The 27,779-nt window shown below is 57.4% G+C and overlaps 2 protein-coding genes across 2 annotated transcripts; one reads left to right on the top strand and one right to left on the bottom strand.

Annotated features, from left to right (window-relative positions):
• Nucleotides 1–3,957: 3,957 nt before the first annotated feature.
• On the bottom strand, nucleotides 3,958–4,806 carry LOC309583736 (olfactory receptor 14J1-like; the record flags this gene model as incomplete). Its single annotated transcript, XM_082299521.1, has 1 exon — nucleotides 3,958–4,806. The coding sequence occupies one exon, from the start codon at nucleotides 4,804–4,806 to the stop codon at nucleotides 3,958–3,960; it is 849 nt and encodes a 282-aa protein (XP_082155647.1).
• A 21,331-nt stretch (nucleotides 4,807–26,137) lies between these two features.
• LOC309583738 (olfactory receptor 14J1-like) lies at nucleotides 26,138–26,986 on the top strand (the record flags this gene model as incomplete). Its single annotated transcript, XM_082299523.1, has 1 exon — nucleotides 26,138–26,986. One exon carries the CDS (start codon nucleotides 26,138–26,140, stop codon nucleotides 26,984–26,986), a length of 849 nt encoding a protein of 282 aa, XP_082155649.1.
• Nucleotides 26,987–27,779: the final 793 nt, after the last annotated feature.

Raw genomic sequence — 27,779 nt, forward strand, 5'->3', positions numbered from 1 at the left:
AGCAGGAAAGGTGACCCTGAGCCAGGAGCTTTCCTTGGCCGCAGCAAAGCCTCGGCACGGAAAGACCTTCCCAGCGCTGGGCCCTGGGCCGGGAGGGATTGTGCCACCAGAGCTGTCCCTCCATTTCTTCTGCCAGGCAGCTTTAGCTCATGAAAAGTGGAGAAGCCAGAGCTGCCTCTCAGCTTTCCGCAGTCCTGCAGAGCAATCCTGTGTGGGAAGCAGCCTGGGAACAGGGTTGAGGTGGCAGGGCAGGAGAATTGAGAGCCCTTTCCTCCGCCGTGGGCCCAGGCTCTGGCCCTTGCCCTTTGCAATGGCCCTGCAGCTGCCAGAGGGGCCTTTTTGGCTCAGCTGAGAGCAGTCCTGCTGCAAGGCTGTCCTCGAGCTGCTTGGGCTGCACATGTGCCCAGGGAATGCTCATTGCTTGCAGTCTCAGGCGCTGTGGGTGTGCAGGTGTAACTACTGCAGGAGGGAACAGCTCTGCTGGGGGCAGTTCTCTTTTTCTTGGTGGTTTTTCTGTTGAAGGAACGTTCCCTGCCAGCTGTGGGCAGAGCTGTGTAGCTGTATGTGCCACTTGTGTGTGGCACTGTGGCTCAGGAGGTGGCCAAGGGGAGCTTGGCCGAGGTGTGGGCAGAGGAATGGCCATCAGGCCAGGCTGGGGGGTCAGCGGCCGGTCAGTTGCGTTGCGTGGCCGCGGCTCTGGAGGCTTGTGTGGGAGCGTGTGCAGGGCTGGAAGGCTGGGGCTGCCGCCGCTGTGTCCCAGAGCCGGGAAGGCCGGGGCTGGCCCGGCCCTGGCCCAGCCCCGCCAGCTCTGGCAGCTGCCGGCGGGGACACAAAGGGCAGCTCCGAGCTGCGGCCGCTGCGCTGCGGCCGCACAAAGGCAGCGCCCGCAGAGCTCCAGGGCAAGGTCCTGGCCCTGGCTCGGGGCTGGGCCGGGGCCAGCGGCAGAAAATCAACTTGCAGCTTGGGCCCCGCAGCAGGGAGGAGCAGCAATTGCTGGCTGAGAGAGACTCTTGCCAAGGGCCTGCGGGGCCGGGCCCCAGGGAACGGCTTCCCGCTGCCCGAGGGCAGGCTGAGATGGGATGTGGGGCAGCAATGGTTCCCTGGCAGGGCGCTCAGGGCCTGGCCCAGGCTGGCCCCAGAAGCTGCGGCTGCCCCCGCATCCCTGCAAGTGTCCCAGGCCGGCTCGGCCATTGGGGCTTCCTGCCCAGGAGGGCTGGGCTGGGCTGGGCTGGGGCTGCTGAGGGCGGGATGGGCTCTGCCTGAGACAGCTGAAGGCTGCACATGATGAGGCCGGGGGGACCCCGTTCCTCAGTGGGTTCCCAGATTTTTGTCAAATTGTTGACTGAAGCTCCCCATGGCACTGGATTTTCTGCAGAGGTTGGTGTTGGCAAACAAGCTGTTACAGGGGTTACATTCTGTCATCTGCCGCTGCCGGGGCTGACAGCGAGGCCAGGGACACACAGGGAATTTCTGGGCATTGCCTGCGCTGGGCAGGGCTGAGTGTGGGGAAGGCAGAGCTCAGCTGGCCTCGGTGGCTGCAGGAAAAGCCGAGAGCCCGAAGAGCCCCCGTGGCTGTGCTGGAGAGCAAGGCTGGAGGAGGGAAATGCGGGGCTGCTGCGGGATGGGGAGGGGGATTGAATTCCAGCAGGCACCGACGGGGGGCTGAGAGACTCAAGGGCTCCTTGGCCTGAGCCTGTCCTGGAAAGGTCTCTCAGCCCTCTGTGCCCATGAAGGGCTCCAAGGAGGAGCAGAGCTCATCTTGGCAGGACCCTCATGGAATCCCTGAGGGACAAATGCCAGTGCCTGCCCAGCCTTCCCAACATCCCTGACACCAAAGGCCTTTTCCACATCCCTCGGTTCCAGGTCAGTGCCCAGAACACAGCACAGGCCTGTCCAGGTCCTGGGGGCGATTCCCAAGGGAGGCAGCTGTGATTTCTCCCCACAGACCCACCACTCCGGTGTCTCTCTGTGCAGCCCTTGGCTGTCCTGAGCACTTTCCCTGGAGCCTCCCTGCCCTGGACGTTTGTCTCCATGCAGTTCTCAGCACAGCCCAGCAAAGAATTCAGGTGCTGTGAAAAGCGAGGTTCACTCTCCTGTTAGAATTTAAAGAGTTTAATATAAAGACAATAAGAGACACGTAAAATAAAGCAAAGGGATAACGGCCGGGTGCCTTGGCGCTCTGCCAAGAGCACACCTGATGCCCGAGGTGAGTCTCTTTTATACCATTTTTACTGTCTGTTCTCTATTCATATTAAAACTTTTCCAGGAATTGATCTGCATGGCCACTCCTTGGGTCCGCCTTTTTAGAGCATGCATAGTCTTCTGCCTTGTGGTTTTATTTCTTTTGATTCTTGGGGTTGGGCCCGCTAGGTAAGAGTCGATGGTGGGGTGGATCTCTTAATTCTCCAGACAGTCAGGGCTGATTGCAGCTTTGGGCCTCTTTGCCCCCCGGGCAGAGCGGTGATAGCAGCTCTCGGACCCTCCTGGCTGCCCGTTCTCCGGGCGGAGCAGCCTTTGGGCCCTTTTGTTCTCTGGACAAAGTGTTGATTAGCAGCTCCTTGGGCCTCATCCTCTGCTCCCTTGGAGGTTCTCTTACTTGCTCACACTTGCTAACATTCTTGCTAAAACGAGAGAAAACTACATCCACACAGCAAAAAGCATTTCTAACATTATATAATATCTACTTTAATACTTTGCGAGAAGCCAATACTATATGTTTATAACAGGTGCTTTCCCAGAGGACATTACTCTGGCAGTGAAGTGGCCTCAGGGCACAGTTTGTGCCCCTGGAATTGTGCCAGCCCCGAGTGCTGCTGATGGTGTTTGTGCTCACTCGGGTTCATCTCCCCACACCCACTCAATGCACTGCTGAAGGCTCCTCAGGACACAGCAAACACGGACTGCTGGCCTGGTCACTTGGTGTCCCTCCGTGCAGGGACAAACAACCTCCTGCAGGGGAGGGCAGAGGCCAGTGCTGGGATTGCTGGTGGCAGGGGCTGGTGTGGGACACTTGCCCTGGGCACCTTCCCAGGCTGTGCCCGGAACAAAGGCACAGCCCAGGCCCTGCTCTGCTGCTCCCTCAGGTCCATCCCAGGAGCTCTGGCAGTGCCAGGACACTGCTGCCTGCCCCCCCTGCACACTCCCCCCTGCCCCTGGGCACTGGGGTTTGCTTTGCCAGGGCATTCCTGGGGCACATTCCTGACAGCAGCTCTGGAGGAGAGCAAAGCCTTCCTGCCCTGCCCCCAGGAGATGCCCTTTGCTGATGGAGCTGCTGTGCTGGAGCCCGGCTGTGTCCCAGCAGTGCCCGTGGCCTGTCCCTGCCTGTGCTCACAGCACGGACACGCAGCAGGACAGTGACCGAGCTGCCCGAGCACTCCGGCCTTGCACCCTCAGAAGGGCTGGGAAAGGGAGTGTGGAGCTGGGAAGAGCAGAGGTGGGAAGAGGCTGGGCCATTGTCCCTGGCCGTGCTGCTGTGCTGGGAGTCTCTTCCCTCCAGCTCTGCCCACAGGCACTGCCCCTGCAGAGCCAGAGAAGGGCTGAGGAACAAACCTTGGACACAAAGGTCAGGGCAGCCCCTTGTTTATATTCAAATGCACAGGGAAGAGGCCTCCTGAAAGTCTTTGTGTTTCAAAAGAAAGGTAGATGTTCATGTAGAAATGCAAGGAGTAGTACTACAGTACTTTATAAAAAGCAGAATAACACCAGAAAAAGAATAAGAAAAAGCACCAATGAAAATATGGACAAAGAGGAAAAAAAAGGCCCGGATTGTAAAGTTACATTCTGAAGGTTCTGGAGCAGGAAAGAGAGAGATTATTACTTCTGAGAAGCATCCTAGTCATAATTTTCCTCGCATGGCAGAAGGAAATAGAAAGATTTTAACTTGTGAAAAGTATCCAGTCCTCACTTTCCTCAGGGCATCCCTGAGCTCCTGGTTCCTCAGGCTGTAGATGAGGGGGTTCAGGGCTGGAGGCACCACCGAGTACAGAACTGACAGTGCCACATCCAGGGATGGGAGGAGATGGAGGGGGGCTTCAGGTAGGAAAACATAACAGTGCTGAGGAACAGAGAGAGCACGGCCAGGTGAGGGAGGCACGTGGAAAAGGCTTTGTGCCGGCCCTGCTCAGAGGGGATCCTCAGCACAGCCCTGAAGATCTGCACATAGGAGAAAACAATGAACACAAAACAGCCAAAGAGCAAACAGCCACTGACAGTGATGAGCCCAAGTTCCCTGAGGTGGGATTTGGAGCAGGAGAGCTTGAGGATGTGTGGGATTTCACAGAAGAACTGGCCCAGGGCATTGCCCTGGCCCAGGGGCAGGGAAAATGTATTGGCCGTGTGCAGGAGAGCGTAGAGAAAGGCACTGGCCCAGGCAGCTGCTGCCATGTGGGCACAAGCTCTGCTGCCCAGGAGGGTCCCGTAGTGCAGGGCTCTGCAGATGGACACGTAGCGCTCGTAGCACATGATGGTGAGGAGGAAATCCTCTGCTGAGAGGAAGAAGAGAAAGAAAAACACGTGAGCAGCACATGCTGAGTAGGAGATGTGGCTGGTGCCCCAGAGGGAATTGTGCATGGCCTTGGGGACAGTGGTGCAGATGGAGCCCAGGTCGGTGAGGGCCAGGCTGAGCAGGAAGAAGAACATGGGGCTGTGCAGGTGCTGGCCGCAGGCTCCGGCGCTGATGATGAGGCCGCTGCCCAGGAGGGCAGCCAGGGAGATGCCCAGGAAGAGGCAGAAGTGCAGGAGCTGCAGCTGCCGCGTGTCTGCCAATGCCAGCAGGAGGAAGGGGCTGATGGAGCTGCTGTTGGACATTGGCTGTGTCCGGGCATTGGGTTCTACCATGGAGAAAAACACAGTGAAGAGTTAGAGGAGATCTGTAACCACAACCAAAGCCATTTCCCATCCACCCTCCCCTGGAACACACACAGACACCCTTTTGTGTTTAAGAGTTCTGAGGTTTTTTTTTCTAACTCCCCCCATATCTCTCTTGGTATTCTTGGGTATCAGAAATCCTCAGCATTTCTGCTGCCTTCAGGGAGAAAAGAGCAACTTTTGCAAGGCAAGATGATGAGTGGAGACTCAGGGGAGGTGCTCTGTCATTCTGACCTGCTCAGATTTTCTCAGTTTCACTTCTCTCAAATGTAGAATGTTCACCCTCCCATGTTTCCCTTAAAGATCACCAGGTGCTGCTGGGAGCAGATGGATCCACCACAGACCCCCAAATGTCCGTCCCTCTCTCAAGGTCTCAGCACCACATTCGTAGTCGAGGACACCCCTGGCTCATTTCACCAACCCGACAGCATTTGCACACTTGTAGCATCTCTGCTTTTCTCCTCTCTCTGGGCCTTTCAGATAACACAAAGATGCTCCAGGACACGTTTGCATCCTGGAGGAAACTCCCAGCTTGGAAGGAAACCTCGGGGAGAGAGCCAAGAGTCCCAGAGCGGGCACTGGATGAAGGGAGATTGAGCTGCTGCCCTGGCTGCACTGACAGCCCTGCCCACAGCCGGGCTCTGGGGCCAGCGTCACCCTGAGCCAGCTGTGCCCCCTCCCAGAGCCCCCAGGGCCGGGGAGCTGCTCCCAGCCCTGTGCTCTGCAGAGGGAACTGGGCCCGGGGCTGCAGAGCTGCCCCACGGCTCTGCTGCAGCTCTGCCTGCCCAGGAGGGGCTTCACGCCTTGGACCCCCGGCCCTGAGGCCAGAGCCTTGGCTGGGGGGCACAGGAGGGAGGGGGCTTCTTCAGAGGGAGGGGCTGCACTGGAGGGGATCCTGTGGGGATCTCTAAACTCTCCCTGACACATTGTTGGCTTTGTTTTCTCTCCTTCCCTGATCTCCTCTCTGCTTCCTGGGGATTTTCCTCCTGGAGCTGTTTCCCTGTGCCTGATCTCTCCCTGCCAGCACTCACAGACCCCAAATCTCTGTGCACTCTCCTTGGCCCTACAGAAACCTGCCTGTGTGCAGGGCACTGGCTGGGGCAGGTTCTGTTTGCAGCTTGGAGAAAGGACAGCTCAGACTGAGCCTGAGGGGTCCAGCCAAGGTGATGCTGGTGCTGTCCATGGGCACGGGAGTGGCTGAAAGCACAGGAGGCATCTCCTGTGCACCTGCTGATCACTGAAAGGAACAGTTTGGATGTCCCAGGGACCTGACAAAATTCATCACACCTTTAATATTTATCCACCCTCCCCACCATTCTCCAATGGCAGGAAACTGAAAACAAAGTCTCAGGAAATTTCCTCATTTCTATCAAAATCCTTGTATTGGAAATATTCTGGGAGTGATCAGAAACCCTCAGCCCGTCAGAGGCTCATGAGCATTTCACCTCCCCTGCACTCGAGATGCTCCGAGTTGTACTCACAGAATCCGTAGGCAGGGGGATGCTGCAGCTTTAGGAGATCCCTCCAGGAGCTGCAGCTGCCGTGTCCTGCAGCCTGAGGCTTCCTGTGCCAGGGGCTGGGAGTGATTCTCCTGCAGTCACTTCCCAGCCCCTTCCCAGCCCCGGCTGAGTTTCAGCCCTGTGTCCCTCTGTGCTGTGCCCGGGCTGGCTGCAGGCAGTGCCCCAGCCCTGCTGGGCTGTGCCCAGGAGCTGCTCCTGGCCAGAGCTGTCTCTCTGCAGCGCTGCCGCTTGCCAGGAGCTGCCTCTGTGCCAGGAGCCCGGCCCAGCTCAGCAGCACACACACAGCACAAGGACTGCAATGACCCTCTTGGGCCTTGCTGCTGAGGCCCTGAACATCAGTCCCTGACAGGGACTGGCACAAACCTCTCAAGAATTCCAGCCAGAATTGAACTTCAAAGTTTCTGGAAGTTTTCATGGGTCCCAGTGAGGGACACGACTGAGAAAGTGTCCCCAGGCTGCAGTCAGAGCAGAGAACTGGAGGCAGGGATGACAGGGGGACAAAGAGAAGCCAATTCTTGGTGCCCTGGGGCACAGCAGCATCTGTGCCACCAAGGGCTGGGAGGAGACACCTTGTCCTGAGGCCCTGGGGCCTCCTGGCACAGCCCCAGCAAGGCTGGGCACCGTCAGCCCCTTGTCCTGCCCTCAGCATCCCCCCACATCCCAGTGGCCTCAGGGATCTGCTGGAAGGAGTCCCTGGGGAGCCTTGGTCAGGAATGGCCCTGGGGGCTCCTCAATGCTCCCAGGGACTGCAGGGTTTTCAAAGGACTTTGGCTTTGGCTTTTGCCTGGGAGTCTCTGAGAGCTTTGTGCAATCCTGGCCCCCAATTCTCTCCTCCAAGGAGTCCATGAGGAGCCTGTGGTGGGCATGGAGCTCAGTGGGACCCATTGATGCCTCGACTGTGGAAATCATGTTTTTACTAGAAAATCGACATAATGTGAACCAGCCATAAAACAGAGGAACCAGAGCACGTAAGACAGAAGGACTTGAGCACCTACACAGGGGAAGAGTCCATGGGGAGGTTGTGAGAAAGGAACAAGCAGCACTGGGGAGGATGTGAATGAGGAACAAGCAAAGGAAGAAAAGGATAAGAAAAGGCAAACTGAAGGACAGTTGTGACATACACGACAGACAATGTGACACACAGACAAGAGCCAATCACAAAGCATAAAGCAGCGTGTGAAAATAGCCCTGAACCCATAATAATTATGCACGATCGCATGTAGGGAAAGCAAGAACTGTATATGAGGGACAGTAGGTCATCAATAAAATGGCTTCTGCCTGATTCACACCGAATCGTGTAGAGTCCATTGTTTGTCTCCGCAGCCACCAGAAGAAACAATTGGACAGAGCAGACGAAAATTTTAGGGTGTAAAGGTAAAAAATCAGCTGTTCCCAGTGAATTTCCAATGTTGATCTGAGTCCCGATGGATGTTCCTGCCCCTGCGTTCACCCAGGTGCCTACGGGGATCCAGGAGAACGTGGAGAGCACCAGCCAGGGCTCTTCCCAACCTGGATCACAGGGAATGTGGGTCACCAGGGCTCTGCCAAATGTGGCTCCTCTGATGGGAGATGGAGTTGGAGCAGAGGACAAAGCTCTTGCCACAGTCGGGGCACTCGCAGGGCTTCCCTTAGCGGTGCCTCCGTTGGTGTTGGGTCAAGTGAGAGCTCCTGGAGAAGCTCATCCCGCACTGGGGACACTCGTAGGGCCTCTCCCCAGTGTGGATGCGCTGGTGGGTGATGAGGTGGGAGTTTTGTTTGAAGCCCTCCCTGCAGTCGGGGCAGCGGAAGGGCCTCTCATCCGTGTGAATCCGCTGGTGCTGGAGGAGATTGGAGCTGGTGTGAAACCTCTTCCCACACTGGGGACACTCGTAGGGCCTCTCCCCGGTGTGGATCATCTGGTGGCGGATCAGGTGGGAGCTCCACCTGAAGCTCTTCCCACATTCCCCACACTTGTGGGGCTTCTCCCCATTGTGAAGCTGCTCATGAACCACCAGCTCTGACCTCTGGCTGCATCTCCGGCCGCCTTCCCAGCACAGGGTGGGTCTTTCCTCCTCAGAGCACCCTGGGCTGCGTTTGCAGCCCCTCCTCCTGCGGGATCTCCGGGGCTTTTCCTCCCCGTTGGATTCCTGCGCCGTGGAGCCGCTCAAAACGGCCTCTTCCACCAGGTTCTGCCGCGGGGATTTGTCCTCCCTGGGCTCCGTGCTCAGCTCCTTGTCTGGGGAGGAAGGACAAGGAGAGGATGGGATTTGCCTCCGTGCCACAGGGAAGGGCAAGGAGATCCCCCCAGTCCGTCCCCGGCAGGACGGCGTCGGCAGCGGGGTTGTCCTGCAGCCGGGGGCGATGCTGGGCTGGGAGATGGAGCAGGAGAGAGGGGAAAGGGGCACTGACTTCCTCCTCACCTGCCTGGGGCTCCCGGGGCATTTTCCTCTTCCTCACAGCCTCCTCCTTCATCTGGCCAAGGGCTGGGAATGGGAAATCCTGGTTTGAGGAAAACAAGGGATGAGCACATTGAGTTTAAGGTCCCTCTGCCCAAGTCCATCTCTAGAAGTCACTGGGCACTGTGTGTCCATAAAAATCTGCTCTGAAAAAGCCTCTCAGGAGTTCCCTCTCTCTGGTCTCTCCCCTTTGGTGTCCGGGGGTCCCCTCTGTCCCAGCTGCTGGGGTCCCTCTTTCATTGGGAGTCCCCCTCTCTACTTGGTCTCCACCCTCCCCAGGCTGCTGGGAGTCCAGGAATCCAAAAGCTCCCCCCTTTGGTCTCCCCACTTAGGGACGCTGGGGGTTATGGGGTCCCCAGGTCCCTTCTCCCCTTATTCTCTGCTTCGGGGTGCAGGGGGTCCAAGGAGTCCCCCCTGCCCCTCTCCAGGCTGTTGAGGGTCCCGCGAATGGCGGCGCTCCCCCCTCTCTGGGCTCCCCACTTTGGGGCCCTGGGGGTCACAGGGGTTCGCTCCTCCAGACTGCCGGGGCTCCCCTGCTCCCGGTACTGCCCCTCTCTGCTCGTCCCACTCTGGGGCTCCCGAGGTTCCCCCTCCGGCTCTCCCAAGGGGTCCCGCAGCCCCCTGGCTCCGGGCTGGAGGTGGCCGTGCCTGACCCGGGCAGACCCAACCCCCACCACGGGGCGTACCCCACATCCCCCTGCCCGCTGCCAGGGCTCTGCTGGCACCGCCACCGGGACCCCCAGAAACACCTCCTGGGGACCCCCAATGTCCTCACAAGGGGCATTTTCTGCTCAGCTTTGGAGTTCTTCATTCTCCAAACATCCCCCCAAAAAACCCAACCCAGGGAACCCCCCGGGATATCTGGGCCGAGCTCCCCCTCCCCGGGCACCTGCGGGATGGGGGGCGATGATCCCACGGGTGGGGGCTGTGAATTCAGGGAGCGCTCAACCTCATGTGGGGAGTGACTGGGTCTGAACTGGGGGCAACTGGGTTCAACTGGAACCACACTGGAAGATAATGGGAGCAGCTGTGCCCATGCTGGGGTCATACTGGGATCCTACTGGAACTGACTGGGATGATACTGGGAGTATCTGAGAGGGACTGTGATCATACTGGAATCAGACTGGGAGGGATTGGAAAGATGCTGGACATGACTGGAACCATACTGGAGGTGACTGGGAGCAACAGAGACCATGCTGGGAGCAAATGGGATCGTATTTGGAGGAACTTGGAGTGACTGGATTCATACTGGGAGCAACTGGGCCCACACTGGGAGTGACAAGGAGGCACTCTGGGCATGACTGGAATAATACTGGGAGTACCTGAAACTGACTGGGGGCATACTGGGGGTAACTGGAATCATACTGGGATTGACTGGGAGTGGCTGTGAGCAACTGGAATCATGCTGAAAGCAACTGGGTAGAAGTGGGAGTGACTGGGAGCATGCTAGGGGTGACTGGGATATACTGGGATATACTGGGAGTCACGGGGATCATACTGGAGGCTACTGGGCTCATGCTGGCATTGACAGAGAGCAACTGGGAACACCCTGGGGACCACTGGCATCATACTGGGAGTGACTGGGATCATCCTGGGATTAGCGTGGGTGTCAGTGGGGGTTACTGGGAGCGACCAGGCCCATGCTGAGATCCTACTGGGGATGCACTGGGAGGAACTGGGAGGAACTGGGAATGATAGGATGCATGCTGGTGACAACTGGGATGTACTGGCAGTGACTGGGATAAATCTGGGGGCAACTGATCCATGCTGAGCTAACTGGGAGTGCCTGGGAATGACCACGAGAATGGTCAGGGCAACTGGGATATACTGGGAGTGTCTGAGACCATGCGGGTGGTGACTGGGACCACACTGGGAGTGACTGGGAATGTGCTGGGGAAAACTGGGACCATGCTGGGGGCAACTGGGGGCAATCATGAGTGACTGGGGCTCTGCTGGGCAAGACTGGTATCATACTGGGAGTGACTGGGACTATGCTGGGGCAACTGGGAGAACTGGGAATACAATATGCAAAAGTGGGAGGAACTGGGAGCAACTGAGACTGTGCTGGGGGCAAATTGCATCATAATGGGGAGTGACTGGGAGTGACTGGGTTCATACTGGGAGTAACAGGGATTCTGCAGGGACTGAGGGGAAGTGACCAGGATCATACTGGGACTGACTGGGCTCATACTGGGACTGAGGAGGAAACTGGAACCACTCGGGGAGGGAACTGGGCTCATACTGGGAGCAGCCATTTCCCAGCCCCGGGACCCCCGAGCCCCTTTCCAGCCCCGGCACCCCCGAGCCCCTTTCCAGCCCCGGGACCCCCGAGCCCCTTTCCCGGCCCCGGCACCCCCGAGCCCCTTTCCCGGCCCCGGCACCCCCGAGCCCCTTTCCCGGCCGTGCCGCCCCTGCAGCCCCCAGACCCCCCCGCCGGGGTCCCGCCAATCCCAGGGGTCCCCCCTCTCGGGCTCCCCGCTTTGGCCTTCTGGGGCTCTCCTCTCTCCGGGGTCCCGCTTAGGGAAGCCGCGGCTCTCCCGGGGCTCCCCAAAACCGGTGTCCCCCCGCCCCCGCCGGCCCCGCGCCGTCCCCACGGGGCCCCGGCAGAGCTCGGAGGGCCCGGCCCGGGAAGCCCAACCCCCACCGCGGGGGGACCCGCATCCCCCCGCCCCCGCCGGGGCTCTGCCGCCACCGCCACCCCCAAAAACACCTCCCGGGACCCCCCGATATCCGCCCCCGCCGGGGCATCTGCGGCTCGCCTTTGGAGCCCCGCAAGCTCCAAACATCGCGCCGCCCGCCCCGACAGACAGCATGAAACAGCGAGCCCCAAATCGATTCCCTGCGAGCTCCAAATATCCCTCCCCCCTCCAAAAACACCGCCCGGCATGTTTGGGCCGAGCTCCCCCTCCCCGGGCACCTGCGGGATGCGGGGCGGGCGATGCTCCCGGCCCGAGCGGCTGCGGATCCAGAGAGCGCTGCCCGCACGTGGAGCCTCCTCCGCCTGCTCCGGCTCCTCCTTCTTCCCCCCGTGCCTCCTCTTCCTCCTCCTCTGGCCCGCCTCCTCCTCCTCCTGCCCTTCCTCCGTGCCTGCGGCCGCGGCCCGGGAGCTCTCGGGGCAGCGGGGCCGGGCCGGGCCACGATGGGAAAGGGCTGGGTCACCCCAGAGCGAGCTGGGGCAGCGGAGCTTTGGGGCAACAGCGGCAAAGGGGTGCGAGAGGGGGGATCCGGGCAGGTGGGACAGCGGCAAAGGGCTTCCAGTGGGGTCCCCCAGTTAAGCCCAGCACCCCAAAGCCCGTCCCAGCCCTCCCCGTTCCCTCCCCAGCCCCGGCTGAGTGCGGGGCTCAGCCCAGGAGCCGTCGCCGTTCGGGGCTCCCCCGAGTGCAGCAAACGGGAGAGTGCCCCCCGGGTGAAATGTTGGGGTTCGCTCTACCATCGGCGCTTTAAGATGCCCCGGTAAAGTCGGTGCCCACTGTAACTCCCGTTAAAAGGGCAACACCACTCCCGTTGATTCCGGCAGCGGAGCCCCGGGGGGGTTTGGGGGTCCCGGCAGGGTTTGGGGATGCCGGGAGGGTTTGAGGCTCCTGGGAGGGTTTGGGGGTCCCGGGAGGGTTTGGGGGTCCCGGCAGGGTTTGGGGGTCCCGGCAGGGTTTGGGGGTCCCGGCAGGGTTTGGGGGTACCTGGGTGGTGCCGATGATGGCGATGGGGACCCCGTGCTGGGTCTGAACATTCGCGAGGGGCTCCTGGGGGGGTTTTGTGGGTCCCGGGGGTTTTTGGCGTCCCGGGGTCTTTTGGGGTTCCCGAGGGGAGTTTTCAGGGGTCTCAAAGTGGGGGTTTGGGCGATCACAAGGGGAATATTTGGGTGTCCCAAGGCTGTTTTGGGGTCCCTGCCGGTGATGGAGATGGGGACCCCGTGCCAGGTATAAACCTTCTCAAGAGGGTCCGGGGGGTGTTGGGAGGTCCCGTGGGAATTTTGGTGTCCTGAGAGGGTTTTGGGGGATCTGTATGGGGCTTTGCGGTCCTGGGGAGTTTTTGGAGGGTCCCGGGGATATTTTCGGGGTCCCAGGAGAGGTTGGGGTTCCCCGGGGGGTGTTGGGGATTCCCGGGAGGTTTTGGGGTACCTGGGCGATGCCGGTGACAGAGCTGGGGACCCCGTGCCGGGTATGAACCTTCTCGCTGCGCACGGGCAGCGTCAGCGTGTTCAGGGAGATCCTGGGGGGCCCGGGGGGTTCACCCCAAATCCCAGGGGACCCCAAATGCTGAGGGACCCCTGAACTCCCCTCACCGCTGGATCTGCTGCAGGCAGGGGGGCACCAGCACTCGGCCCCCACCCCCCACTCTGACGGGGGGGCTGCAGAAGAAATCTGGGGGGCACAGACGGGTGAATGGGAACACCTGGGACCATGGTGGGATCATAGTGGGATCATCCTGGGAGTGACTGTGATCATACTGAGTGTAACTGAAAGTGACTGGGATCATACTGGGGGTGACTGGGAGCCCCAGGGCCCATGCTGGGAGTGACCTGGGCCCCACCCCGGGTGGAACTGGGGGAACTGGCCCAGCCGGGGCTCAGGGTTGTTCTCCCCCAGGGCTGCTGCCACCCCCGGCCCCAGAGAGCCGAGGGACAGGGGACAGCCAGGGAACACGGCCTGGCGCAGGGACACTGTGCTCCAGCACTCTGGGCTGTTGTGCCCGGGGCGTTGCCCTTGGGCTCCCAGGACAGGCAGAGGGGGCAGAATCCCCTCCAGGAGCTGCTGTTGGCTCGAAGCTTTGGTGTTGGACATTCTCAACCACTCAGTGATTTCATAGTCTCCTCTATGATGTCAGACCTCTGCCCAGTGATATCACAGCCTTATCTGCGATGTCACAGCTCACTCTATGATGTCACATAGCAACCCTGTGATGTCATAGCCACTCTGTGATGTCACACCACCTGTGATGTCACAGTCCTCTCTGTGATATCACACAGCTGCTCTGTGATGTCACAGCTGACTCTATGATGTCATACAGCCACCCTGTGATGTCACAGCCTGTTCTGGGATGTCACACGACCACTCTGTGATGTCACACCTGCACCCTGTGATGTCACAACCTGCTTTGTGATGTCACAAGTGCTCTGTGATGTCAGTCTGCTAGATGATATCTGACCTCTGCCCTGTGATGTCATAGCCCAATCTGTGATGCCACAGAACCACTCTGTGATGTCACAAAGGTGCTCCATGATGTCACAGTAGACTCTATGATGTCAAACAGCCACCCTGTGATGTCACATCCCACTCTGTGATGTCACACAGCCCCTTCCTGACATCACAGCTGCTCTGGGGGTCTGTGACACAGGCACAGAGGTGTTCCCAAAACTTCAGTGAAACAAAACCTCCTCAGCACCAGCGCAGCACAAAGCAGCAGCATTCTTTATTGGGCCGGATGCACGAGGGGAGAGCCCCTCCCAAAGCCGTGGGTGCCGAGTTCAGGAATGTTCCTGTTTGCAGACTGTGCTTCACAGACACATTCCCAGATTGTCCCACCAGAAACACACACACAATCATCATTGCCCCAAAATCATTGCAGATTTCCCCCACCCCTTTGCACATCCCTTCTTCTGCCCTGGGGGTCTCCTTGGGGGTCCCTGGTGGTCGCTGACCCCAAAGCCAGCCCTGACTGCCCGGTGAACTGGTGAAAGTTGGCACACCTGGGCTGGTTGCTGCCTACAGAATCAGCCTTGGGCGGGTCCATGGCCAGTGGCTTTTGGAGAAGAAGCATTGTATGAACCCACCAGGTGCAAACGGTTTTTCATCTGGCAAATTTCCCCCCCTTGGAGGGCTGTGAAGCTTCTCTTCCCTTCAAGCCTTCAGAAGCCTCACTCTGCTCCTTTACTCACATCCCACGAGTTCCTCAGCTGCTTTCACAACCATGTTCTTTACACAGCTCAAAGCAAGTGTCATAAGCACAAGTAGTGCCATGATCCCAGTTAGACTTTGCAAAAGTGAGGCCAACCATCAGTCAGGGAAAATCCAAGTCCTCTAAATATTTTATCCAAACAGTTACAGTCTAACCCTCCCCTTAATTCCCTGCTGGATGCAGCAGCCGATTTTATCCTCTCTACCTGATCATCCAACCCAGCATCACATTTGGAATGTGCACACAACAAGTGTTGCTGTTTCAGTTCAAGAATCCACACACTCCCTGTCCATGTAGCAGCAATGGGGCTAAAGCCAATCTGCTCTGGAAGGTCATTTTAGCTGGGGCTGGCAATTGTTCCTTTATTTCAGCAAACCCCAAAGGAGCTGCATTCACTGAAGTTCCCATTGGCAGAGCCCAATGGTGTGGGGCTGGTCTGTTCCTAAAGGCAGATCTTTGCGGAGCAGAGATGGATTCTAAAATCCATCCCGCTGGAGTTCCCGCACTGGGATGTTTCCCAGTTCCATCCCCTTTAACCTTTCCCCACAGTCGGGTTCCCAGTGGTGACTCCTTGCACGAGGGATGGAACGTTCATACCCCCAGTGTCCGTGGTGCTCCTGATTCTCCCAGGGGCAAACGTGTGCTCCAAATTCCATCCCTTCCCACCCATCCTGGGGCTCCTAAGGATCTGACCGTGTCCTGCTGACACTCTGTGCCTCTCCAAGGCTCCTTGTTTGTTGGCTCAGCCCAGGTGTCCCTGAGAAAGGCAGAATCATTTCTACAAACACAGCCCAGCCTCAGAGCCTGGGCCACAGCCAGGAGCCGCTGGACCTCAGCATTCCAAACAGCTCAAGTGTCTGTCCCAGGGCAATCCCACTTTTCCTTGGTCCTGGCATCCTTTGGCCTTGACCTTGTTAAATCTGGATATTTTATACCCACCTCTAAGGGGTCCTGTGGGAGGCCTGGGCTCCCTGCCCAGCCCAGACACCCCTGAACTGGCTGCAAACATTCCCAGTGTCCTGTCTGAGGGCCATTCCATACTGCTGGAATTTGACAGCCCCAGGGGGTATCAGTGCAATCTGTCAGCTGATCAATATTTCCTGAGGTAATTTCCAGATCCGCTTTGGAGATGTTACAATTTTCAGCACTATTGGTCTGATGTGTCCATGGTAAGGAATATTCTCCTTCCATCCCTGTCCAGGTGCCCTGGGTGCTATTTCCTTCCCACACGTGTTCCCAGATTTTTGTCAAATTGCTGACTGAAGCTCCCCATGGCACTGGATTTTCTGCAGAGGTTGGTGTTGGCACACAAGCTGTTAAGGGGTTACATTCTGTCATCTGCCAACATCTTGCAGTGACTTTGAAAACCGCATTTCCCTTCCCAGAAGTCAGGAACATCGTTTCTATTATTATTATAGATACACAATTATTGATCATCTCCATCTAGATCCAATAAATAGTATCCCCTTAGAAAATCAGATTCAATACCTAAAACAATAGGATTTATGTAAAACCCCAAACCCCACGGTGTCAGTCAGTCTTGTTTCTGCTGTGTTTAATGTGTGCTCGCTGGTTTTACCCACATGTGATGAACCCCAAGTTGGATTCCTTCTACCTTGAGTGCAGGGTAGGTTACCAGGAGGACTTGAGATGGTCCCTTCCACTTTGGCTGGATTGTTCCAAAATTCCAGGTTCTGATGCACACCGCATCTCCTGGTTGGAAAGGATGCACAGGCGAGTCCAGCCCCAATGATCTGTTGAGAACCATGCACCTTTTAAGGCTTACAAGAGTTAGTCCCAGTGCTATTAAATATTCATTTCTGCAAAACTTCTGAGCCTTCCCTTGGCTTGTTGGTGCCACATGGGAAAGCTTCTGGCCATCCAGAAAAAGGATCCACCAATGCCAAAATGTGCCAGTGCCCTTCTGCCTGGGCACTTCTGCAAAATCAGTTGGCCAAAATCACCTGGTGATTCCCATTTAACCAGCCCTGGAGGCAGCCTTCTTCCTTCAAAACCAATCCCATCTTTCTCAACAACTGATCTATCATTTTTTGCCATTTTGGTGCTTACTAGATGCCTTTGTAAACTGGCCACCAGATTCTCCATTTCCTCCTGTGTTTGCTGATGTTTTAGTTCCGTTCTACATTAATTGTGGAGCTACAATTACCTGCCCACACGGGGTTACCAATCACCTGCTGGGATTTTCCGTAGCTGCTGCTGCTGCTGGGGCTGACTGCCTGTCCTGATCACTGGAATCTGGTTGTTGTTGCAGAACATTCCAGTTTTTGCTAGATATTAGTGCAAGGAGAGCTTTTGCAGCACCCTCTTGAGCTGTTTGGTCAGCCAATGGATTCCCTGGATTACCTGGGGAGTCTCCAAACCCATGGGCTTTACAAGGGCAGCAGGGCCACTTCTTTTGGCTTTGGCACACTCTGCAGTAGGGGACTGATTTCTTTTTGTGCTCACTGGAGACCTCTGTGCCCTTTCCTTCCATGTGGCTCCCTGGGCGTGTATTATTGCAAACCCAGAGTTCAAATCAGTCCATATGGTCACCCTTTGTCCTTCAGGGATTTCTAGGCAAGGTCATTCATTCTGCTTTTTGTGCTGCTCTGTTCAAAGCTAAAGCCTGGCCTTCTAGGACCTGGCTCGAGGTTGCCACTGCACACCCAGCTGCCCGTTTCCCATCCGCACCACGCTGCTCCCACCAGGGTGCAGGGCCAGTGCTGGCTCCTGCATGGGATTGCTCTCGAGGTCCCAGAGTCTGCCAGAACACACTTGTTCCATGCATCCCAGGCAGTCATGGCACAAAGACTCCAAGCCTTCTCTTAGAAGGGACTCCAACACTTCCCTCTTCCCACCTTGGGGACCTTGAACCAAACCCTGCAAAGCTTTTGCTGCACCTTACAGGCAGGTCAACAGTTTACACCAGGAAAGGAAAAGGAAAAGGAAAAGGAAAAGGAAAAGGAAAAGGAAAAGGAAAAGGAAAAGGAAAAGGAAAAGGAAAAGGAAAAGGAAAAGGAAAAGGAAATGGAAAAGGAAAAGTGAAAGGGAAAGGGAAAGGGAAAAGGAAAAGGAAAAGGAAAAGGAAAAGGAAAAGGAAAAGGAAAAGGAAAAGGAAAAGGAAAAGGAAAAGGTGCCTTGATCTGAGCAGGGCTCTTTCTCTGATTTCCTTTGGAGCAGGGATCAAAGGCTCTCCCCAGAATCCTTCCGTGCTGCCTGCAGGTGCTGCCATCCCTCAGATGTGTTGGAATTCCAGAGGATGAGGCCACGGGGTGTCCCAATGGTGCCTTGGTTCCATGGCCCCGCAGTGTAACCATGGTGTCCTTGGCTCTGCAGTGGCACCATGGACCCTTCATTCCATGAGGCCCCACAGTGTGGCAATGGTCCCTTGAGTCCAGGAGGCCCCACAAGGTCCCAATGGTCCCTTGGTTCCGTGGCCCCGCACTCTCACAATGCTCTCCTTGGCTGCACAAGGTCCCGCAGTGGCACAAGGGTTTCATTTTCTCCTGGATTTCTTTTAGCTTGCTTTCTTTCTTCATTCTTTCATCTTTTTTCTTTCTTTTTCCTATTTTTTCGTTGCTTTCTTCTTTCTTTCTTTCTTCTTTCTTTTATTTTTTCTTGTGTCTTTCTTTCTTTTCTTTTCTCCTTCTTTTTTGGTTCTTTCCTCTTTTTTTTTTAAAGTTTTTTTGTTTCACATTACTTAGTCTTTCTTTCTTCTTCTCTTTTTCTTCACTTTTTAAATTTTCTTGTGGATTTCTTTTCGTTTTCTTTCCTTCTTTTTTCTTTCCTTCATTTTTTTACCTTTTTTCTTTTTCTTGTCTTTGTTGCTTTCTGTTTTTCATCTTTCTTTCTTTTTCTGCTTTCTTTGGTTCTCTTGTTCTTTTATTTTTTCTCATGTCTTTCTTTCTGTCATTTTCTTTCTTCCTTGTTTCTTTCTTCTTTTTTTGACTTTTCTTAACATTTATTTTCTTGTTGGTTTCATGTTTTCAGTCTTTCTTTTTTTCTTCCTTTCCTTCATTCATTTTTATTACCTTCTTGCTTTTTTCTTTATTTCTTCATTTTTCAATATTTCTCTTGGTTCTTTAATTGTTTCTTGCTGCTTTCTTCATTTTATTTTTTCATTTTTCTTCTTGGTCTCACATTATTGAGTCTTTCCTTTATCTTTTACTTTCCTTTGCTTTTTAAATTTTCGTGTTCATTTCTTTTAGCTTGCTTTCTTCATACTTCACTCTTTTATCTTTTTTTCTTTCTTTTAAATTTTTTTTGTTGCTTTGTGTTTTCCTTCATTCTCTTTTGGCTTTCTTTCTGTTCTTCTTTTGGTTTTTTCTTGTGTCTTTCTGTTCTTTTTTTCTTTCTTCCTTGCTTCTTTCTTTCTTCTTTTTTTTTCTTTTCCTTTTATTTTTCTGTTGGTTTCATGTTATGTACTCTTGCTTTCTTTGTTCATTTCTTTGTTTCTTTCTTCTTTTCTAATTTCTTCACTTTTTTCATTTTCTTGTTAATTTTTCTTTTCTTTCACTTTCTTTCTTTCCTCTTTTCTTCCTTTCTTTCATTTTTATTATCTTTTTGCTTCCTTGCTTCATTTTTTTAATGATTTTTCTTTTCTTTTTAAATAATTTTTCCTTGTTGGTTTCATGTTATTTAGTCTTGCTTTCTTTCTAATTCTTTTCATTTTTAATCACTTTCATTTCCTTTTTTATATGTCTTTTGATCTTCTTCCTTTCTTCTTTTCTTTTTTTTCATTTTTATTATATCTTTCTTGCTTCCTTCCTTCATTTTTAATTTTTTTCTTTTTTTTTTCTTTTTTATTATTTCTTCTTGCTCTCTTTCCTTCTTTCTTTTTTTTCTTTCTTCTATTTTTCTTTTCTTCCTTCCTTTCCTTGTTCCTTCCTTCCTTCCTTCCTTGCCCAATTCTCACCCCACTTAAGGGGTGCAAAGCAGCAGGACCCCCTCCCAATTGGGATCCCCTCACCCTCCCAAAATGTGGGGACTTCACCTCAGCCCCCCAAATTGCAGGGGGTTTCGGCACCTTCCCCAAATTCACTGCAACCTCCCAGAAGCCACCTAGAGGCCCCAAAATTGTCAAAAAGCAGCAGGAGCCTCCCCAAAAGCAGCTCCTTCTTTCCCTTCCTGAAATGCCCCACTCCAAGTGCCCAAACCACCCCATCAATCCCAAACTTCATCCCACCCCCACAATGCCACCCCCATCCCATCCCATCCCATCCCATCCCATCCCCACCCCATCCCCACCCCATCCCATCCCATCCCATCCCATCCCATCCCATCCCATCCCATCCCATCCCCACCCCATCCCACCCCATCCCACCCCATCCCATCCCATCCCATCCCATCCCATCCCATCCCATCCCATCCCATCCCATCCCATCCCATCCCACCCCATCCCATCCCATCCCATCCCATCCCATCCCACCCCTCCTGGACACCAATTCCCCTTCTGTGCTTCCTGACTCCCCACAGCCGGGCCTTGGGGCTGACGGATCGAGCCATTTGGGGCTGCCATCGACACACTGGGGCTGGCTTTGAGTTGATTGCAGGCACCCGCTCAATCCCTCCATCCCAAATGGGAGCTTGGAACCTCTCCTCAGGCCTTGCTGTGCCCATGGGCTCACCTCAAGTCCCAAAATGAGAGCCAGGGCCCCACAGCCCATTCAGAACCTCTCAACATTGCCAGAAACAGCAGCATCCTTCCCAAAATGGGCTCCCCACATCCCTGACAATAGGTCCCCCTTCCAAGCACCAGAGACCCCCTCTCACAACCCCTCCCAAAGCATTGGGGGCACCCCAAAACTGCCTCAGGAACGGGACATACCCTGAGATCCCTTCAGGAATGTGGGATACCCCAGAACCCACTGAGGAACGGGGTCCCCCCGGCCTCATCATGCGCAGCCTTCAGCTGTCTCAGGCAGAGCCCATCCCGCCCTCAGCAGCCCCAGCCCAGCCCAGCCCTCCTGGGCAGGAAGCCCCAATGGCCGAGCCGGCCTGGGACACTTGCAGGGATGCGGGGGCAGCCGCAGCTTCTGGGGCCAGCCTGGGCCAGGCCCTGAGCGCCCTGCCAGGGAACCATTGCTGCCCCACATCCCATCTCAGCCTGCCCTCGGGCAGCGGGAAGCCGTTCCCTGGGGCCCGGCCCCGCAGGCCCTTGGCAAGAGTCTCTCTCAGCCAGCAATTGCTGCTCCTCCCTGCTGCGGGGCCCAAGCTGCAAGTTGATTTTCTGCCGCTGGCCCCGGCCCAGCCCCGAGCCAGGGCCAGGACCTTGCCCTGGAGCTCTGCGGGCGCTGCCTTTGTGCGGCCGCAGCGCAGCGGCCGCAGCTCGGAGCTGCCCTTTGTGTCCCCGCCGGCAGCTGCCAGAGCTGGCGGGGCTGGGCCAGGGCCGGGCCAGCCCCGGCCTTCCCGGCTCTGGGACACAGCGGCGGCAGCCCCAGCCTTCCAGCCCTGCACACGCTCCCACACAAGCCTCCAGAGCCGCGGCCACGCAACGCAACTGACCGGCCGCTGACCCCCCAGCCTGGCCTGATGGCCATTCCTCTGCCCACACCTCGGCCAAGCTCCCCTTGGCCACCTCCTGAGCCACAGTGCCACACACAAGTGGCACATACAGCTACACAGCTCTGCCCAGAGCTGGCAGGGAACGTTCCTTCAACAGAAAAACCACCAAGAAAAAGAGAACTGCCCCCAGCAGAGCTGTTCCCTCCTGCAGTAGTTACACCTGCACACCCACAGCGCCTGAGACTGCAAGCAATGAGCATTCCCTGGGCACATGTGCAGCCCAAGCAGCTCGAGGACAGCCTTGCAGCAGGACTGCTCTCAGCTGAGCCAAAAAGGCCCCTCTGGCAGCTGCAGGGCCATTGCAAAGGGCAAGGGCCAGAGCCTGGGCCCACGGCGGAGGAAAGGGCTCTCAATTCCCCTGCCCTGGCACCTCAACCCTGTTCCCAGGCTGCTTCCCACACAGGATTGCTCTGCAGGACTGCGGAAAGCTGAGAGGCAGCTCTGGCTTCTCCACTTCTCCTGTGCTAAAGCTGCCTGGCAGAAGAAATGGAGGGACAGCTGTGGTGGCACAATCCCTCCCGGCCCAGGGCCCAGCGCTGGGAAGGTCTTTCCGTGCCGAGGCTTTGCTGCGGCCAAGGAAAGCTCCTGGCTCAGGGTCACCTTTCCTGCTGGGCCAGAGCCCCCAAGTGGCCCAGCAGCAGCAGAGAATTCCAGCACAGCCCCGGCACGGGCAGGGCGGCCCTGGGCGGGCTGCGGGAGCCGGCAGCGCCTGAGCTCAGAGCAGCTGAGCCCGGGGGCTCTTGGCCAAGGCCGAGGCCCAGCGAGCATTTCTCAGCTCGCAGGGCGGCCTGGAAAGGTGCTGGGGGGGATCATTCACCCCCCAGGGCGGTCCCAGTGGCTCCCAGGATTTCCATGTCCGTGCTCCCAGCGCTGCTCCCAGCCCTGATCCGTGGGGATGGCAATGTCCCGCTCCCTTCCCGGGGCAGGCTCACACCTGAGCCAGGTGTGCAGGGCAGGACCTTGCCCTGAGCCCAAGCCCTGTCCCCCCTGCAGGATCTGCTTCCCATCGGCCTCTTCCTCCTGCGGCCCCAAGCCCAGCTCGGTGCTGAACGAAGGGCGCTGGGCCGGGGTCATCCCCCGGCGGGGGCTGCGCACCCCCTCTGCCCCCTCCCCAAATTCCCTCCCGGGGCAGCAGGGGCTGCCTCAGGAGCCCTGGGGCTCCTGGGGCTCCATGCTTTCCTTCCTAAGGAAAAGAACCATCCTTCCCATCCAGGCTCCCATGGCCAAAACTGAGATTCTACCTCCCAAATTCTGTCTATCCAAGGATTGCTCCCAGACAAAAGCTGCCATGAGAGACAGGTCTGGCTGCCCTCGCCCATGGTGGCCACCTCTCATCTTCTTCCAAAACTCTTGGACTTTGTGCTTTTCTTTCATGTGGAATAAACCCATCCTTCTCAACAAGGTGCCCATGGCCAAAATTGGGATTCCACCTCCCAAATTCCCGATATCCAAGGGCTGCTCCCAGACAAACCTGCCAGGACAGACAGATGTGGCTGGCCTTGGCCTCTGGTGGCTGTGTCTCATCTGCCCCTGAAACCCTGGGGCTCGGTGCTGCCCTTCCTCTGGAGACCACTGTGACCCTGCGTGGCCTCGTGGAACCCAGGGGCCGTTGTGACCCTGCAGGGCTGGTGGCACCAAGGGGACCATTGTGACCCTGTGGCGTTCCATGGAACCAAGGGGCCACTGTGGCACTGCTGGCCCCAAGGAACCGAGGGGCCTTTGTGACAGGGCAGCTGGGGAGGCCCAGAGTGGACACCAGGAGAAAGGAATTTCCCTCCCAGGCAGGGCTGGGCTGCAACACGTCCCCCAGAAGGAGTCTGGAGCAGCCCAAGGCTTTGTGTGCCCAGGCAGAGGCAGGCAGGACGCAGAGCTGCCAGCAAAGGAAGGGGCCAGCCAGGTGGGGCAGCCGGGGGGATGAGGACAGCCTGCAGGGACAGAGGCGCAGGGCAGGGACACCGTGGGACAGCCTGGGCTGCAGAGGGCAGAGGGATGGGCAGCAGCTGCAAGGCCCTGACAGAGCCAACTTGTGCAGCCATTTGGCCACGGCTGCTGGCCCTGGCCCTGAGGCCAGGAGGGGACAAGTGACCCCTGCAGCCCTGGGGCCTCAGGGCCTCCTTGTCCCTGCCCAGCAGCCTGGCAGGGGCCGCCCCATGGTGCTGCCCTGGGCACTGCCCATCCCCACATCCCAGTGCCCCGGCAAGAGCCCTGAGCACTGAGGGAGGGACAGGATCTGCCTTGCCAGGGGCTGGGGCTCAGGCCTTGGCCCTTTGCACTCATGGAACACAGCCAGCTTTGCTCAGCACCAGAGACACCTTTCCCTTGCTTGTCCCCCCCTGCCATCGCTGCCTCCAGAGTTCTGCTCTCACTGGAACCTGGGGACACTTTCACGTGAGTCGTGTCCCTCACTGGGACCCATTAAAAGTTAAAGAAACTTTGGACTTCGAATCTGACTTTGAGTTCTTGGGAAGTTTTTTGAAGACACTCTGAGGGACTGAGTCTGATGTGAACAACACCAAAGCCCCGAGAGGGTCATTAAAATCCTTGTGCTGCTGCTGTGCTGCTGAGCTGGGCTGGGCTCCTGGCACAGAGGGAACTCTCAAGCTCCTGGCAACCAAGGAGAGCTTCAAAGAGGCAGCTCTGCTGAGGAGCAGCTCCTCTGCCAGCCCAGCAGGGCTGAGGGCACTGCCTGCAGGTACCTGGGAGGAGTGAGCAGAGAGCTGGCTAAAGCAGCTGGGAGGGCAGCTCTGAACTCATTCCTGGAGAAACCTTCCCAGCGTGGGACACAGTGAGTCTCTGGCTGCAGGGATCCTCTAGAGCTGGCCCATGGCACGGCTGCCATGGCTGTGAGGATGGCTCTGCTGCCGTTCCTGCCTTGGGGGAGGATGTGCTGCAGAGCGGGGCTGCCCTGGGCACCGTCAGAGGGACAGGGCAGGATGGCTCCTGCTGCCAGGGCCGGCTGCAGGCTGTGAAGGTGGGCAGCAGCCAGGGGTGCCCAGGGCTGTCCTGCAGAGCAGCTCCTGCAGCCCTGAGGGCTCTTTGCCAGGCCAGGGCATCTGCCACCTGCCAGGGGCAGCTCTCAGCCTGCCTGGCAGCTCCCCATGGGCGGTGCAGGGGAGCTGTGGCTGCAAGGAGTGACTCCTGCAGGGCAGGTCCTGCTGCTGTGGAGAGGCTGCTGTGGGGGCCAGGGCTGCTCAGAGCTCCAGCTCATTCCTGAGGGGATTTTCATGAGCACATTCAGGGCAGGAGATTCCTGCTTGAGTCTCTGCTTTCCTCAGTTTGTGCTCCCACTTTTCCCAGGCTCAGCTTGGTGGGAATGGAAACTCAGCTGTGCAGGTGGAGCAGGGGCTGAGGCTCTTAAACCATCCCACTGAGGATTCCTGGGAGCCTCAGCAAGTGCCTGCACCTCCGCGGCCTCCAGATCCAGCCAGCATCACCTTTCCATGGTGCCCAGGCCCGGGGGAGCTGCTCTTTAATCCCCGCAGCCCCGAGCGGCTGCCGGGCAGGGCTGGCCCAGGGGCTGGGCTGGGCTCCGGCAGCAGCGGCAGGGACGGAGCCCGGGCCGCAGGAGCAGCTCCCGGCTGGGACAGCTCCAGCAGCAGAGCCGTGGGCAGGGAGGGAGGGAGGCAGCGCTGAGGGCAGCCCTGCTGAGGGGAGCTGTGGCAGCTGCCGGGCCTGCCCTGCAGTGCAGACACCGCCCTGAGCAGCGCAGCCCCGGTGTCCCCTCGCAGCCAGCACAGCCCTCAGCCCGGGGGCTCGGGGCCCTCAGCCCGGGGGCTCGGGGCCCTCGGTGCCCTCCTGGGCCGGCAGAGCAGCACCAGAGATGAAGGGCATCTCTGCGGCCGCGGGCCCGTTCCTGCTGCCCGGGGCCTGAGGGCGACTGTCCTGCCCTGGTGCTGCCCGGGAGGGGCTGGGCAGCGCTGCGCAGGGAAAGGCTTTTCCTCAGGGCCCGGCTCTCTCTCCTTGCCCTGCTCAGCTGCTCCTGGCGCTGCTCAGGGGCTCTCTGGGAATGGCAGCTCCAGCTGCAGGCTCAGGCCCAGCCCTGGGGCTCCTCCTGTGCAGGCTGAGCACAGCAATGGGGTGTCCCAGCTCCCTGTGCCCCGGGAGCTCTGGGCACGCCGGGCTGGGAGGCTGGCAATGAGCCGGCTCTCCTCCAGCAGGGCCATGGACAGGACCCTCGCTGTGCCCTCGGGATGCCATCCCAGCTGTGAGCTGCCTTCCAGGGGACACTGGGGCCGGGAGTGTCCTTGGCCAGCAGTGGGGCTGAGACTCTGAGAAAGGCTGAGCCACTTTGCTCTGCTGTGGGTCCCTCTGCTCTCAGCTGTGCCAGGCTGATTTTCAGGGGAACACAGTGACTGCCCTCGATCTCAGGAGGGGCAGCTGGGGACAGATGGAGCGACAGAGCAGCTCCCCTCACCCTTCTCTGAGTTACAGCCAATGCTCTTGCCTTGCACAGCTCTCTCTGCTCTCCCTGGGCACAGCAGGAAACCCTCTCAAAGTGCCTTTGGCCGTCACCGTTCCTTAGCCCTGGCACAGGAGATGCTGCCCAGCTCCTCTGCCTCAGGAGCACTTTGGGCTGATGGAGTCCAGCCCCAGGACCGGCCCCTGTCCCCATTCCCATGTCCCCGCTGAAGCAGAGCAGAGCTGACTCCTCGCTGTCCATGGGCACAGCCCCTGCTCGTCACAGCAACGGGGCCAGATCCCAGCAGAGCTCCAGGCACGGGGCTGAGGGAAGGGCTCTGAGAAAAGGAAAACTGGGGGGCAGGGCCAGGAGAAAGGGCTTGGACATTGCTCAGCAAAGTCTCCCCTGACTCCTCACTGTCTCGTCCTTCAACAGCACTCCATGGCCAGAGGCTCAAAATGTGCAACAGCAGCTCCATCAGCCCCTTCCTCCTGCTGGCATTGGCAGACACGCGGCAGCTGCAGCTCCTGCACTTCTGCCTCTTCCTGGGCATCTCCCTGGCTGCCCTCCTGGGCAGCGGCCTCATCATCAGCGCCGGAGCCTGCGGCCAGCACCTGCACAGCCCCATGTTCTTCTTCCTGCTCAGCCTGGCCCTCACCGACCTGGGCTCCATCTGCACCACTGTCCCCAAGGCCATGCACAATTCCCTCTGGGGCACCAGCCACATCTCCTACTCAGCATGTGCTGCTCACGTGTTTTTCTTTCTCTTCTTCCTCTCAGCAGAGGATTTCCTCCTCACCATCATGTGCTACGAGCGCTACGTGTCCATCTGCAAAGCCCTGCACTACAGGACCCTCCTGGGCAGCAGAGCTTGTGCCCACATGGCAGCAGCTGCCTGGGCCAGTGCCTTTCTCTACGCTCTCCTGCACACGGCCAATACATTTTCCCTGCCCCTGGGCCAGGGCAATGCCCTGGACCAGTTCTTCTGTGAAATCCCACACATCCTCAAGCTCTCCTGCTCCAAATCCCACCTCAGGGAACTTGGGCTCATCGCTGTCAGTGGCTGTTTGCTCTTTGGCTGTTTTGTGTTCATTGTTTTCTCCTATGTGCAGATCTTCAGGGCTGTGCTGAGGATCCCCTCTGAGCAGGGCCGGCACAAAGCCTTTTCCACGTGCCTCCCTCACCTGGCCGTGCTCTCTCTGTTCCTCAGCACTGTTATGTTTGCCCACCTGAAGCCCCCCTCCATCTCCTCCCATCCCTGGATGTGGCACTGTCAGTTCTGTACTCGGTGGTGCCTCCAGCCCTGAACCCCCTCATCTACAGCCTGAGGAACCAGGAGCTCAGGGATGCCCTGAGGAAAGTGAGGACTGGATACTTTTCACAAGTTAAAATCTTTCTATTTCCTTCTGCCATGCGAGGAAAATTATGACTAGGATGCTTCTCAGAAGCAATAAACTCTCTCTTTTCTGCTCCAGAACCTTCAGAATTTAACTCTTTACAATCTTGGCCTCTTTTTCCTCTTTGTCCATATTTTCATTGGTGCTTTTTCTTATTCTTTTTCTGGTGTTATTCTGCTTTTTATAAAGTACTGTAGTACTACTCCTTGCATTTCTGCATGAACATCTACCTTTCTTTTGAAACACAAAGACTTTCAGGAGGCTTCTTCCCTGTGCATTTGAATCAAAACAAGGGGCTGTCCTGACCTTTGTGTCCAAGGTTTGTTCCTCAGCCCTTCTCTGGCTCTGCAGGGGCAGTGCCTGTGGGCAGAGCTGGAGGGAAGAGACTCCCAGCACAGCAGCACGGCCAGGGACAATGGCCCAGCCTCTTCCCACCTCTGCTCTTCCCAGCTCCACACTCCCTTTCCCAGCCCTTCTGAGGGTGCAAGGCCGGAGTGCTCGGGCAGCTCGGTCACTGTCCTGCTGCGTGTCCGTGCTGTGAGCACAGGCAGGGACAGGCCACGGGCACTGCTGGGACACAGCCGGGCTCCAGCACAGCAGCTCCATCAGCAAAGGGCATCTCCTGGGGGCAGGGCAGGAAGGCTTCGCTCTCCTCCAGAGCTGCTGTCAGGAATGTGCCCCAGGAATGCCCTGGCAAAGCAAA

This window comes from Coloeus monedula (genome assembly GCF_965178545.1).
Source record: "Coloeus monedula genome assembly, chromosome: 32".
Classification (NCBI taxonomy): domain Eukaryota; kingdom Metazoa; phylum Chordata; class Aves; order Passeriformes; family Corvidae; genus Coloeus; species Coloeus monedula.